General features: G+C 46.1%; 1 protein-coding gene across 1 annotated transcript; it reads right to left on the bottom strand.

Moving 5' to 3' along the window:
* Positions 1–1,327: 1,327 nt before the first annotated feature.
* LOC111531698 (synapse-associated protein 1) lies at positions 1,328–15,399 on the bottom strand (the record flags this gene model as incomplete). Its single annotated transcript, XM_026449999.1, has 4 exons — positions 15,253–15,399; positions 3,543–3,691; positions 1,916–1,974; positions 1,328–1,475 (listed from the first exon to the last, which is right to left on the bottom strand). Coding segments are annotated over exons 1-4 (433 nt in total), but the record flags the coding sequence as incomplete, so codon positions are not given.
* Between the last annotated feature and the right edge of the window lie 30 nt (positions 15,400–15,429).

The raw sequence follows: 15,429 nt of genomic DNA, 5'->3' as shown, positions 1-15,429 counted from the left end.
GCTAATTTATTTTGTATTTTTAGTAAAGACGGGGTTTCACCATGTTAGCCAGTATGGTCTCTATCTCCTGACCTCGTGATCTGCCCGCCTTGGCCTACCAAAGTGCTGGGATTACAGGCGTGAGCCACTGCGCCCGGCTGCCAAAAATTTATTTTATTAAATTTTTTAGACACAGGGTCTTGCTCTGTGTCCCAGTCTGGAGTGCAGTGGTGTGATCATAGCTTACTATAGCCTTAAAGTCCTGGGCTCAGCTGGGTGTGGTGGCTCACATCTGTAATCCCAGCACTTTGGGAGGCCGAGGCAGGTGGATCACCTGAGGTTGCGAGTTCGAGGCCAGCCTGACTAACATGGTGAAACCCCATCTCTAGTAAAAATACAAAAATTAGCGGGCATAGTGGCATGTGCCTGTAATCCCAGATACTCAGGAGGTTGAGGCAGAAGAATCGCTTGAACCCAGGAGGCAGAGGTTGCAGTGAGCCGAGATCGTGCCATTGCACTCCAGCCTGGGTGACAGAGACTCTGTCTTTAAAAAAAAAAAATTATCCTGGGCTCAAGTGATCCTCCTGCCTCAGCCTCCTGAGTAGCTGGGACCATAGGCACATGACAACATACCAGCAAAATGCCAGCTTTTAAAGCAGAAGGCTGGAGGGCAGCATCTCCATGTGCCCAGGGGTACATCCCCTCACCCCATTCCTGGTTACATGTCCTTGGGGCTGAGATGCCCTGGGTGAATTGCTTAACCTCTCTGAGTCTCAGGCTTTCCCCTTTACATTGGGGGTTTCATCAGAGGAGCTCTATAGTCACACCAGACTCCCTAACTCTTTGATTTGCTTCTGTGAGTGCTTAAGGCAGAAGGACATGAGTGAGGTCTGGTCATGTTTGTTAGACTCCACCTTCTAGTAGGGAACAGAATATCAATTTTATTTATTTATTTATTTGAGACAGGGTCTCATCCTGTCACCCAGGCTGGAATGCAGTGGTGTGATCACGGCTTACTGCAACCTGGACCTTCTGGGCTCAAGCCATCCTTCCACCTCAGCCTCCCGAATAGCTGGGACCACAGGCCCATGCCGCCATGCCTGGCTAATTTTTGTATTTTTGGCAGAGATAGGGTTTTGCAGTGTTGACCAGGCTGGTCTCAAACTCCTGACCTCAAGCAATCCACCCACCTCGGCCTCCCAAAGTGCTGGGATTATAAGCGTGAGCCACCGCGTCCGGTAAGAATCAATTTTGATGCAAAATTTACAAGATTGTGCACTGGCTTCAGAATAATTTTCTACAATTGGCTTTGGAATTAGGGAGGTGAATAGTTTGTTTTGTTTTTTACCTTCCAGTACGGCCGTCTCATCTTGCTTTTTGTCAAGCACTAGTTGCTCCATTTCTTTCCTTAGATCTTCCTGATTTAAGTTACAGGCATCGAAGGCATCACTGACAAACTCAGAAACACCTGGGCTAGTAGAAATTTCTTCCTCATCCTGAAATGGAACAAATGAGCTCTTGAAATGGTTTGCTAAGCGACATTTGTGTTATTCTGGTTTGCTATTGTCTCACAATTTAATGCCATGCTATTTTTATTTCTTTTCTCCGTGAGCTGTGAGACAATGAGCACTGCTCTCCAACCTTCCAACTTGCAGTTGCTTGGTAACTACATGAGTTACCACCTGAGGCTATTATTCTCCCTCACAGCTTGAATCACTCCAGCCATTGTCTCCAATCCCTGATGAGCACATCTAGAATTACATATGCCAGTAAATCACCCTCAAGTCTCAGCCATAGTTCCTTGACTATTCAAGTACCAGATGCTGCATCTTCCAAACCCATATTCATACATAGTTTTAAATGGTATTAGAGATAGTTAACACAGTTACTTTATTTCCAGATATCAACTACTAGGTACAATGTAAAACTGGATTACCTCTTGAGTTTTAAGCTGAGATTTGATTACAACGGGTGGCGTTTTGGGCCGTACTGCCTCTAAGAAGTGAGAATAAGAGAGACAATAATTGCTTGGTTCAGTTCTGAATATATATTATAATCACAGTAAAATATCCACAAGTATTATGATACTAAATAATTTTCAGAAATGAATTTTTATGTTATGCTTTCAGCTTAAGTTATAAGAAACAGCTATGGTGAAACCATCTCAACCTCTTACTTTGGGGATATTTTTATCTATCTATCTATCTACCTATCTATTCATTTATTTGTTTTTAGACATGGAGTGTCACTATGTTGCCCAGGCTGGACTCAAACTTCTGGGCTCGAGTGATCCTCCTGCCTCAGCCGTCTGGGGATATTTTTAACATGTCATCATATTCAATACTCCTTATATAAAATTTCCAGCAGGAAATAATTTTTAACTACAGTGTGAGCAAAATTCATTCAAGAATAGTTCTGTACTTTTTTAGGATAATGAGGATTAAGTTATTTATCAAGTTTGCCTGCTGACATGAGTGCTAGAAAAAGGCAGTCTTTATGGAACACTGTCATAAGTCCATTTTGTTAAGGCAGTATTTGATAAAATGGCATTTTCCAACAAAATTAACATAAATGCTAAAGAATGACAGACAACTGGGATGCATGTTAACATTGATATACAAAATGACAAATTTTCCTGTGTAGAGCAACTTCACTCCATTTCGCTGACACTAAGAGCAGTGTCGGACGGATCCTGTCCTAGTATTCTATATAACCTGCACCTCAGGACATGGTGTTTTGCTTAATCATTTAAAATTCCGTGAATTAAATCACCCCGCTTCTCGTGGGATGCATGTCCAGTTGTAATGAGTACCTACTATACACAGCAGGTACTCACTAAAAATTTAAAATATGACACAAATTGTGTTTCTTGTTTTAATTATTACAGATTTCAAACAGCTGCCATTATTATATAACACATTCCCACAACCAGTGGTAAGTTAGTGTCACAATGAGTCCAATGTTCATCAGTGCCTAGCTCAGAACTAGATAGATCCTTGTAACTTGGAGTGGAATGGAGCTTTGTTCTGCTCTACAGACTACACGCACTGGAGAAACATCAGGTTGAAAGAAACAAAAAGGAGGCGGACTGAATCAGAATAGGGGACAGAAGTATAAAGAATCACACGGTTAAGGGCCAAAAATGAGAGGTGGGGAAGATGACGGATGTTTGAGAGAGGAAAAAAAAGAAAAAAAACTCCCCAGGCACAGTGGCTCGTGCCTGTAAGTCCCAGCTACTTGGGAAGCTGAGGCAGGAGGATCGCTTGAGTCTAGGAGTTTGAGGACAGCCTGGGCAACATAGTGAGACCCGTGTCTAAAAAAAAAAAACAAAAATAAAAACAAGGAATGAGAAAGGAGATAAGCAAAGTAAAGGAAAGCTTGGGGAAGACATGATTGAGATGGGTCAGAGAGAAGGCAGTAAGAGAAAAATGAAGATTTCCTCCAGGAGGAAAAGAATTTTTCCCTAAGACAATGACATTTCTGGTATGTATAAAAGGTCAAGCTCATTTGAGTCTCTAAGAACAACGTTTTCTGTAGAGTGCTGTCTTCTACCCGGAATGTACCTGTCAGTGGCAAATCCTGCTCTCTGCCATTGCTCTTATCCTCCTTCCCTGCGGCCTGCTGTTGGGCGGCCAGGGCCGTGAGCTGGGCTGACTGCTTAATCAGGGAGACGCGGTAAAAGTAGTTCCTCCAGAACACTTCTTCCTTCACACTTTTAAAGAAAGGCAAATTAGAACAGTGGAAAAAGGCAAAATTAAAAATGAATAAAAAGCAGATAGACAAGAAAACATTTGAGAACGTACAAAGACAAGTGCACGCAGGGGTTATTTGTTGTAGAGGGGACTGGAGTAGATGATTTGCAGGAGCACTTTCAAAGCTGAGTGAGGTTCAGAGGGGGTTCGTACTGGCTTTAACAATTTTTGTTTTGACACAGAGTCTTGCTCTGTTGCCCAGGTTGGAGTGCAGTGGTGTGATCTCAGCTCACTGCAACCTGTCTCCTGGGTTCCAGCAATTCTCTTGCCTCAGCCTCCCGAGTAGCTGGGATTATAGGTGCCTGCCACCATGCCCAGCTAATTTTTGCATTTTTAGTAGAGACAGGGTTTCACCATGTTGGCCTGGCTGGTCTCAAACTCCTGACCTCATGATCTGCCCGCCCCAGCCTCCCAAAGTGCTGGGATTATAGGCATGAGCCACCGCGCCCAGTCCGTATTCGCTTTAGAATTGAAAGCTAACAACAGGATAAACATAACAGCTATCTTCCCTGTAGCAGCAAAATACAAGTTACAGAATACCAATGAAACCTCAGCATTTCTTGGTATCTTAATGATACTAATACTGCTCTCAGTAGAAGAAAACAGGGCATTGTTGTGAAACTAGCATAATCAACCTGGGAAACCAGAAGCAGAGCCAGGACTCCACCAATCACTTGCTGTTTCTCAGACGATTAAATGCTTTCCAGCAGTGAGAAGAAAGCATTGTGGCTGTTGTTCCTTATGAAAGAGAATGTTTGGCAGCTTGCTAATAACTAGTAACCGGTAAGAGTTAGCAATGGGGTGGGAAATGCTTGATAAAAAGATTGAAGTGCAGTTCAACCTGAAAACTCTCCGTGGTTCTCAAACTTAGCTACCTATTAGAATCACCTGGTGTAACGTGTTGGTGCCCAAGTGGCCAGGTAAGTGTCCACACAGAGGGGTGGCCTAGAATGGAGAGTGAGAACCAAGCAGGGAGAGAAAGGTATTTGAGCAGAGGAGTGAGTGGCAGCAAAAATGACAGATCGGCCACATGCATGGGGAATAAGTAAAAATATTAAAGATAGTAGAAACCAGGTTTCTCACCACCAGAGAGGAGAATTACAAACATGGGAAGGGAAAAAATGAAAATGATCCCTGTCATGAGGTAGCACCATGAACACATGGTTTTCATTCCACATAGAAATGAGCACACACACATTCCCTGGCTGTGTCCACTGAGAGCATGCAGAGCAGTGACACCCCAACGGCAATGAGCACACCTAGCATCCAGATCTTGCTTTCTAAATACCAAGATTTAGACTTTCCACTAAAAGGATCCAGAGCTCCCTGGGTAAATGGCCGATTCCAGGGTTAGAGCAGAGGAAGAACACTATCTTGTGCCAGAAAGCAAGGAAACGCGTGAAGAAATGATGGGGACGAGTTAAAAAGACACAAGTCAGCTTGAATAGTCTCCCACTGGCAAAACTGGTAATTTTTTTTTTTTTTTTTAGACAGGGTCTCACTCTGTCACCCAGGCCAGAGCACAGTGGCATGAACATGGCTCACTGTGGCCTTGATCTCCCCAGCCCAGGTGATGCTTCTGCCTCAGCCTACCAGGTAGCTGAGACTACAGGCACATGCCACCATGCCTGGTTAATTTTTTTTTTTTTTGAGACAGAGTCTCACTCTGTCACCCAGGCTGGAGTGCAGTGGCGTGATCTTGGCTCACTGCAATTTCCGCCTCCCAGGTTCAAGCAATTCTCCTGCCTCAGCCTCCCAAGTAGCTGGGATCACAGGCGCCCACCACCACACCCGGCTATGCCCAGCTAATTTTTCGTAGAGATGAGGTTTCACCATGTTGCCCAGGCTAGTCTTGAACTCTTGGGCTCAAGTGATCCTCCCAACTAGGCCTCCCAAAGTGCTGGGATTACAGGTGTGAGCCACCATGCCTGGCCTCAAACTGGTAATAATTTGAGCATCAAAATAAATTAACAGCATCGGATTATAATCCACTGCATGAGTCTGTACAAATATAAATACATGGAAAGTCTGATGAACAGAATATTCACAGTTTCAGAGCACATCCCAGCAAAATACTAATTCAAAGAGAAAAAGAGTAACTTTATAGTTAAGAAACCTGGCAGCCGGGCGCGGTGGCTCAAGCCTGTAATCCCAGCACTTTGGGAGGCCGAGATGGGCAGATCACGAGGTCAGGAGATCGAGACCATCCTGGCTAACCTGGTGAAACCCCGTCTCTACTAAAAATGCAAAAAAATTAGCCAGGCGAGGTGGCGGGCGCCTGTAGTCCCGGCTACTTGGGAGGCTGAGGCAGGAGAATGGCGTAAACCCGGGAGGCGGAGCTTACAGTGAGCTGAGATCGGGCCACTGCACTCCAGCCTGGGCGACAGAGAGAGACTCCGTCTCAAAAAAAAAAAAAAAAAAAAGAAACCTGGCAAACACCACCTGCATCAAATGACCCAAGTATGAACAGTAATGCGACAAATGGCTGCATGTGCCACCAGACAGCATGCAACAGACAGAAGGAGACTGATGAGACATCGAAACCAAATGTAACCTGTGAGTGTGAACTGGGCTGTTTTGCTAAAAAGGACATTATTGGGACGAATGGAAAAACCTCAATAGGGTCTGAGAGTGAGATGGCAATAATGTGTAAATGATCATTTCCTGATTTGGATGGGTACACTGTGGTCATGTAGGAGAATGCTTGTATAACACTACAGCATTTGGGAGTGATATAACATTAGGTTTCAAGTGATTTCAAGAAAAGTTATTTATGTTGTATCCCCAATTTTTCCGTAAGCTTGTGTTTCAAAATAATAATAATAATAATAATAATAATAATAATAATAATAATAATCCATTGATAACTGTGCTTGCTTCAGAGAAATTAAATAAAAATCTTGAGGGTTGAATACAAAAAACAAAACTAAATAAAAGCAAAATGGGTCAGGCATGGTGGCCTACATCTGTAGTCCCAATGCTTTGGGAGGCCAAGGGAGGAGGAATGCAAGTTCAGGAGTTTGAGACCAGCCTGGGCATATATGGTCAAATCACATCTCTGCAAAAAATATAAAAATCAGCCAATGTGGTGGCATGTGCCAGTAGTCCCAGCTACTTGGGAGGCTGAGGCAGAAGAATCACTTGAACTCAGCAGGTGGAGGTTGTGGTGAGCCGAGATCGCACCACTGCACTACAGCCTGGGCGACAGAGTAAGACTCTTTCTCAAAAAAAAAAGGCTGGGTGCAGTGGCTCATGCCTGTAATCCCAGCACTTTGGGAAGCCAAGGCGGGCAGATCACCTGAGGTCAGGAGTTTGAGAACAGCCTGGTCAACATGGTGAAACTCCATCTCTATGAAAAATGCAAAAATTAGCCAGGTACACTGCATGCCTGTAGTCCCAGCTACGCAGGAGGCTGAGGCAGGAGAACGGCTTGAACCCAGGAGGCGGAGGTTGCAGTGAGCCAAGATTGTGCCATTGCACTCCAGCCTGGGTAACAATAGTGAAACTCCGTATCAAAAAAAAAAAAAGAGGCCGGGCGCGGTGGCTCAAGCCTGTAATCCCAGCACTTTGGGAGGCCGAGACGGGTGGATCACGAGGTCAGGAGATCGAGACCATCCTGGCTAACACCGTGAAACCCCGTCTCTACTAAAAAATACAAAAAACTAGCCGGGCGAGGTGGCGGGCGCCTGTAGTCCCAGCTACTCGGGAGGCTGAGGCAGGAGAATGGCGTAAACCTGGGAGGCGGAGCTTGCAGTGAGCTGTGATCCGGCCACTGCACTCCAGCCTGGGCGAGAGTGAGACTCCGTCTCAAAAAAAAAAAAAGAAAAGAAAAAAAAAGCATAAAAAAAGTACATACACATGCACACAAACATGTACACACCCCCTACCCAAGGAATGGCTTTGGTGACCTGCAGGGTGTGTTAAATTTTATTTTTGTTTGTTTTTGCCTGGAAGAGTGGCTCATTTTATGTTCTAATTTTTTTTTTTTTTTTGGCGAGTAGAAATGACAAAAGGGTGGGAGAATGCCTCTTTATCCAGTTTTCTTTTTTTTTTTTTTTTTTAAGACAGAGTCTCACTCTGTCACCCAGGCTGGAGTGCAGTGGCGTGATCTCGGCTCACTGCAACCTCCGCTTCCTGGGTTCAAGCAATTCTCCTGCCTCAGCCACCCGAGTAGCTGGGACTACAGGCACGTGCCACCATGCCTTGCTAATTTTTTGTATCAGTAGAGGCGAGGTTCCACTGTGTTAGCCAGGATGGTCTAGATCTCCTGACCTCCTGATCCGCCCGCCTTGGCCTCCCAAAATGCTGGGATTACAGGCGTCAGCCACCACGCCTGGTCAATCCCCTGTTTTTTAAGAAGGGATGCAAGGTTCTTAGAATGGGGGGAAAATTGAGAAGAAAGCCTGACAGAAAAATACTTTGAAAAAGTAGAATACGGTCAGTGAGTGCTAGGTGCGGTGGTCCATGCCTGTAATCCCTGAGGTCAGGCGAACACCTGAGGTCAGGAGTTCAAGACCAGCCTGGGCAACATGGTGAAACCCCATCTCTTCTAAAAATACAAAATTAGTCAGGCGTGGTGGTGCACGCCTGTAATCCCAGCTACTTGGGAGGCTAATGCAGGAGAATCACTTGAACTGGGGAGTCAGATGTTGCAGTGAGCCAAGATGGCGCCATCGGCCCCCCAGCCGGGGGACAGAGTGAGACTCTGTCTCAAAAAAAAAAAAAAAAGAAAGAAAATCAGTGAGAACTAGCAGAAAACAATGAGACTCAGGCTTGTGAATCTGGACAGAGCTTGTCTTATATGAGACATCAGAATGCACAGTTGTCACACCTATGAATGGAGAAGCTAGGCCTGGAAGTTAGTGTGTAAGTGATAGAGGCAAAATGCACGATTACCTATACAAGCGAGGACAGGTAACAAGATGGAATCTGCTGCTAGACACAGCCCCACTTTTATTAATGCCACCAACATTTACCGGTGGAATTATGGTGCCATGTGCATCCGGCACTATGCTAGGTGCCAGGGGAATAAGACAAGTTGTCTGCCATCACAGATGGTCACAGGAATAATAACCTGTCACTTGTTAAGTTCTTACTACATGCCAAGCAGCATTTCCCAAACTGATGTGGCCACACAACTGTTGTAACATCTCTTGGAAGTAGTTCGGCAAGAGGGATATTGGGCTTCATAGCAATTTATAAAGGATTACAGTTGACCATGAGTTTAGCTGAGCAAACCACAGTATGCTACAGCTGCTAAAAGAGCTCATGAAATCTTAGGCCGCATCAAAAACATACAAGATATGCTATGGTGTGCTTTCTGCAATTAAGACAACGCATTATATTCACTCCTGAGGACTCACTTTAACGATGACACTTACAAACCAAAGGGCATTTACAGGCAAATCACCCGGATGCTGAGGGATTATAGAGACTAAGACATCTGGGGGAACTAAGAACTGGGTCTGTTTGTCCTGATAAGTTCCAGGGTCTCAAGCCATTAACACTGGAGCCAAACAAAAGTGAAATGAGCCTTCCCAGGAGGTAGTGGGCTGCCTAAACATCTCTGAAATCACTTTTAAGTCTGAGCTCTGTGAAATGCCCAACATGAGACTTAGGTATTCTAGGCACCTATGGTAGATTGTGGGCACTGTTTGCTGTCTTAATTAATAAAAACAAACATGTGGACTGCTTTGTTTTCCAGAGTCTCTCCCTCTTGATATGAGAGGTGTGGTCAGAGGCACACTGCAGAAATAATCTATGTCACCCTCCGGGGAAGAGTCACAATACACATGACTACTAAAGGTTCTGAGAAGTCAAGTCCTCTGGTAAAGAAATCCAGGTCTGGCACGGCAGTGGCTCACACCTGTACTCCCAGCATTTTGGGAGGCTGAGGCAGGAAGATCACTTGAGCTCAGGACTTTGAGACCAGCTTGGGCAACAGAGTGAGACCCTGACTCTACAAGAAATAAAAAATTAGCTGGGCATGGTGGCATGTGCCTGTAATCCCAGCTATTCATAGGGAGGCTGAGGTGGGAGAATTGCTTGAGCCTGGGAGGTTGAGGCTGCAGTGAGCCATGATCACACCACTGTATTCCAACAGAGAGATACCCACTCTTAAAAAGAAAAAAACTTGGGTGACAGAGCGAGACTCCGCCTCAAAAAAAAAAAAAAGAAAAAAACTCACGGCCGGGTGTGGAGGCTCACGCCTGTAATCCCAGCACATTGGGAGGCTGAGGCAGGCAGATTGCGGGGTCAAGAGATTGAGACCATCCTGGCCAACATGGTGAAACCCCGTCTCTACTAAAAATACAAAAATTAGCTGGGTGTGGTGGCATGCACCTGTAGTCCCAGCTACTCAGGAGGCTGAGGCACAGGAGAATCGCTTGAACCCGGGAGGTGGAGGGTGCAGTGAGCCGAGATCGCACCACTACACTCCAGCTTGGGTGACAGAGACTCCCTCTTCAAAGAAAGAAAGAAAGAAAGAAAGAAGAAAATTGAGCACAGCAACTCTCAAACATTTATCTATTTGTGTTCCTGGACAATTTTTTTTTTTTGAGACGGAGTCTTGCTCTGTCGCCCAGACTGGAGTGCAGTGGCGCCATCTCGGCTCACTGCAAGCTCCGCCTCCTGGGTTCACACCACTCTCCTGCCTACAGGCACCTGTCACCACAGCTGGCTAATTTTTTGTATTTTTAGTAGAGATGGGGTTTCACCGTGTTAGCCAGGATGGTCTCGATCTCCTGACCTTGTGATCCGCCTGCCTCGGCCTCCCAAAGTGCTGGGATTACAGGCGTGAGCCACCGCGCCCGGCCTCCTGGACTATTTTAAGGCATCGTATACTGTGAAAATCCTCTGGGAAACACTGGGCAAATGTCACAGGCCAAAGCCAAGGCAGGAAAGGACTTGTGATTTCCCTACTGTCATCAGAATGAGGGCCTCAGAGGGTGCTTGTGATGTACCAGCAGGACCCCATCTTGGTCATAGCATTAGACTGCCACAGGGAAGGGTTAAGCTACTAATATGCAGTTTGAAATCCAGAGCAAGAGTTTTATTTTCTAAAGTGTTCCTAGTTAATGATGCATTAACTATCTGTTCAGAAAAAGTGTTTCAAAGGAGCAAAGTTGTGCTTCTGTGTGTCAGGGAGGAAAAGTCTGGAGACTGTATATTTGTGTCTGACAGCTTGTTTTTGTTTTGTTATGGAAATTTTCAACAAAACACAAGTGGAGCGACTAGAACAATGAAGCCCACGTACCTGTGACCTACCTACCATGAGTATCAGCATTTCACCAGTTGCGTTCCATCTATCTTCCCCTCCCCTACACACACGCTTTTCTTTGGGAATGGGTTGGAATATTTTAAGGCAAATGTGAGACATCACATTCTTTCATTTGTAAATACTTCAGCAAGCATTTCTTTTTCTTTGTTTTTTGAGATGGAGTTTCGCTCTTGCTGCCCAGGCTGGAGTGCGATGGCATGATCTTGGCTCACCACAACCTCCGCCTCTAGGGTTCAAATGATTCTCCTGCTTCAGCCTCCCGAGTAGCTGGGATTATAGGCATGTGCCACCACGCCCAGCTAATTTTTGTATTTTTAGTAGACATGGGGTTTCACCAGGTTGGCCAGGCTGGTCTCGTACTCCTGACCTCAGGTGATCCACCCGCCTTGGTCTCAGAAAGTGATGGGATTACAGGTGTGAGCCATCGCGCTCAGCTTCAGCAAGCATTTCTAACAGATAAGGATTTATAAATAATAACTATAATTTCTAAGTAATCCTCAACAAATTAGTAGGAGGAAACTGGAGTCATATTGAAATATTTGATGGGCAGGTTACCCTGTGACAAATTAGAAACACTAATTGCCAAATACCAATTCTCAGACGGTTTCAAAAAATCTAAAATTACCGTCAACAGTGAGGGGGGCGGTCCACAATTGTAAAGAACCAAAACTGTGGACAGCTACATGCCTGCTATGAGCACCCCAGGCCACTGGCCTCAGGCTCTAGCCACTCAGGGCCTCTTGCTGGTCTTGAGAGCCACAGCAGGAGCCCAGCATGTGGCTCAGGGTGATTCAAAGGGTCTTCAAGTTGATGGAGGCTGCAAGTGTAAAGGCCACCTGCACCCCGGAGCTTGGGTACCCTTCCCTCAGAGTCAGTTACTCAGAACAGGCACAGCCTCAAATTCTGAGGGAAGAGCTTGAAACACACACACACAAGCACATATGCATATACATTATATATACAAACTCTTCAAAATTCGATTCTACCAGGAGTGTGGGTAGCTCTCCTCTATAACCTCAACAACTTGAGAGGCTGAGGCAGGAACACTGCTTCAGGCCAGGAGTTCAAAACCGGCCTGGGCAACATAGCAAGACCCTATCTCTAAAAAAGTTAAAAACAGTACTAGGCAGGCATAGCAGCACAGGCCTCTGAGCGACTTGGGAGGCTGAGGCAGGAAAATCACTTGAGTCCAGGAGGTCAAGGCTGCAGTAAGCTATTGTGCTACTGCATTCCAGAGACCCTGTCTCTAAAAAATAATGATTTTTAAAATAAAAAGTCAATTCCTATGATTTTGTGAGCATATGTAGTAAAACATAGATTAGATGGTACATTTAAAAAATATCCTTAACTAGGCTGGGTGTGGTGGCCTGTAATCCCAGCACTTTGGGAGGCCAAGGTGGGCAGATCACCGGAGGTCAGGAGTTCAAGATCAGCCTGGCCAACATGGCGAAACCCCGTCTCTATTAAAAATACAAAAAATAGCCTGGCGTGGTCGCATGCATCTGTAATCCCAGCTACTTGGAAGGCTGAGGCAGGAGAATCGCTTGAACCTGGGAGGTGGGGAGGTGGTTACGATGAGCCAAGATCAAGCCATTGCACTCCAGCCTGAGTGACAAGAGCGTAACTCCGTCTCCAAAACAAAACAAAACACCTTAACTAAAAATATCTTAACTATAGCTATTTTAGACAAAGTCTAGCTGGGCGCGGTGGCTCACGCCTGTAATCCCAGCACTTTGGGAGGCCAAGGCGGGTAGATCACCTGAGGTCAGGAGTTCGAGACCAGCCTGGCCAACCTGGTGAAACTCTGTCTCTACTAAAAATACAAAAATTAGCTGGGTGTGGTGGCGGGCGCCTGTAACCCCAGCTACTCGGGAAGCTGAGGCAGCAGAATCACTTGAACCCAGGAGGCAGAGGCTGCAGTGAGCTGAAATCACGCCACTGCACTCCAGCCTGGGCGACGGAGTGAGATTCCATCTCAAACAAAAAAAAAAAGAAAGAAAGAAAAAGATAAAGTCGAAAGATGAAATTTGTAAGGAGATTTTTTTTTTTTTTGCCATAAAACATACTTTTCTTATGGGAGGGTTGGGGAGGGTTCTAGAAATTTACCACTAATATGTTAATAATTATGGAGGGAAGAGTTTCATTACAAAGAAAAAAAGATTCCATGTAACTGTCATTCTGGTCTGGAAGAACACTTCCAGAGTGATGTTTTCACAAACAGAAAACCTGTGCTGCTGTGTGAACCAAAAGGCTAGCAAATACTTGTTAAAACCACTATGTGGCTGGGTAAGCATAGCAAAACAAACGAAGCTCCCTCTGAAGATGTCAGGAAAGTAACAGAAAAGGAATTACATATGTAAAAACACAAGGACAAAGAGAATGAGAGAGGAGAGGACAGTGGAAGCTATCAAGGGCAGTCAAGTGGAAAGCTGTCAAGTGGAAATGTCAAGGGCAGATAGTAATCTTTTTTTTTTTTTTGGAGACAGTCTCACTCTGTCGCCCAGGTTGGAGTGCAATGGCACGATTTCACCTCACTGCAACCTCCGCCCCGGGTTCAAGCAATTCTCCTGCCTCAGCCTCCCGAGTAGCTGAGACTACAGGCATGTGCCACCACACCTGGCTAATTTTTTGTATTTTTTTTTTAAGTAGAGACAGGGTTTCACTATGTTGCCCAGGCTGGTCTCAAACTCCTGAGCTCAGACAATCTGCCTGCCTTGGCCTCCCAAAGTGCTGGAATTATAGGCATGAGCAACCGTGCCCGGCCTAGGCAAACAGCAGTCTACTTTGTTGACCAGAGAAAACTGTACTGAGTTACCTGCAGGAAGGGTGGAAGCCCAGAGAGCCCCTGGGCCTCCCATCTTGCCCTGCCCTGCTCTGCCCATGTCGGGAGGGGAGCCAAGCTGCTCTACACTCAGGGACCGGTGGTGCAGTTGAGACTGGAGGTGTGATACCAAGGTCAAGACACAGGAGTCAACGGACAGTCTGCCTATCAACTGGCTCTTCCCATTGTCCTGCCTGCAGCCAGGCAGGAGGCCAAAGAGTCTTCTAGGGGCAAGCTACCTTCTCACAGCTACTGAGCCTCTCCAGGCCAAAAGGCTTGTCCCCACATTCACTGGCCATGTACCTTTCAGTATGGCACTGCTAAAGCGAAGGGACAGGTAAGGAGAGCCTGCCACATAAAAGACAGAGCCCCAAACAAACAGAAGAGTCCCGAGGAAACAGCATAGAAAAAGGAGTCTTTCTTTTATTTGAGACAGGGTCTCACTCTGTTGCCCAGGCTGGAATGCCAGTGGCGTGATCATGGCTCACTGCAGCGTTGACCTCCCAGGCTCAGGTGATCCTCCTGCCTCAGCTTCCTGAGTAGCTGGGACTAAAGGTACGCACCACTACACCCGGCTAATTCTTGATTTCTTTGTAAAAATGGTGGTCTTGCTATGTTGCCCAGGCTGGTCTCGAACTCAGCCTCACGTGATCTTCCCACCTCAGCCTCCCAAAGTGTTGAGATTACAGGCGTTGGCCACCGCACCCAGCTGAAAAAGGAGTCTTTTGAGAGAACCGTAACTCACGTTCTCGGGGAACAGTAAGATACTACACCCATATGACAAGGTTAAGAGAAAGGGAACACTGACAGAATAAGAAGGAACGCTGACTCCAAACATGTGACAGCTTCAATACAAGGGACTGAACTAGAGGAGGCATGAAAGAGCTTGAGGTAGAACACTCAAGGGAGGCAGCAGCAGGGAAGGTGGCCCCTGCTGGCTGCACCACCAGGGCAGGCTTCCAGAATGTATCATGCATGCGTTGGAGCCTACGGGACAAGCTGGGATTTGTGGAGCCCAGAAGAGCCGTCAGAAGAAAAGCCTTAGGAAAGAGAGCAGGAACACTGCCGCTGGAGGGCAGAACCTGAATGGAAAACGCAATCAGCTTGGAAAAAGGATCCCAATGAGCCTCAGAGACCAGAATGTGATTCAGGGTGATGCAGCATGTTTGTGGTTTCTGTAGGGAAATGTGTTCTACCTTGTAATTGGGATAGAAAGGCACATTTCATCTCCACCCTGTATTTCCTGCCAAGTCAGCCCTTGGTTTTGATTCCAGGGTGCCCTGACCAGGGGAACTGCCAAAGGGCTGCAGGGCCTGCTTTTATGACCAGATAGAGACCCTTCTGGCCCCTTCTATCGTTAGGTGCTGATACTGAGCACATAACCGAGGCCGTGAGGAAACGCTGGGGAACACCCTGCTTACAGTTTAGGAACGAGGGCAAATCTCATCTTGCTCAGCAGCTCATCCTCCTGGAGCATGACCAGGGCCACGGGGTACATCTGATCAAAGTCGAAATTAAATTGCACGCCGGCCGGAGGGTCACGAAGGAAATTCCTCTTGTCCTTTGATAAAAAAAAGGACAGGGTATTCCACAAAATG

Source organism: Piliocolobus tephrosceles, unplaced genomic scaffold (genome assembly GCF_002776525.5).
Source record: "Piliocolobus tephrosceles isolate RC106 unplaced genomic scaffold, ASM277652v3 unscaffolded_9408, whole genome shotgun sequence".
Classification (NCBI taxonomy): Eukaryota; Metazoa; Chordata; class Mammalia; order Primates; family Cercopithecidae; genus Piliocolobus; species Piliocolobus tephrosceles.
This window is presented reverse-complemented; position numbering and strand designations above follow the sequence as displayed.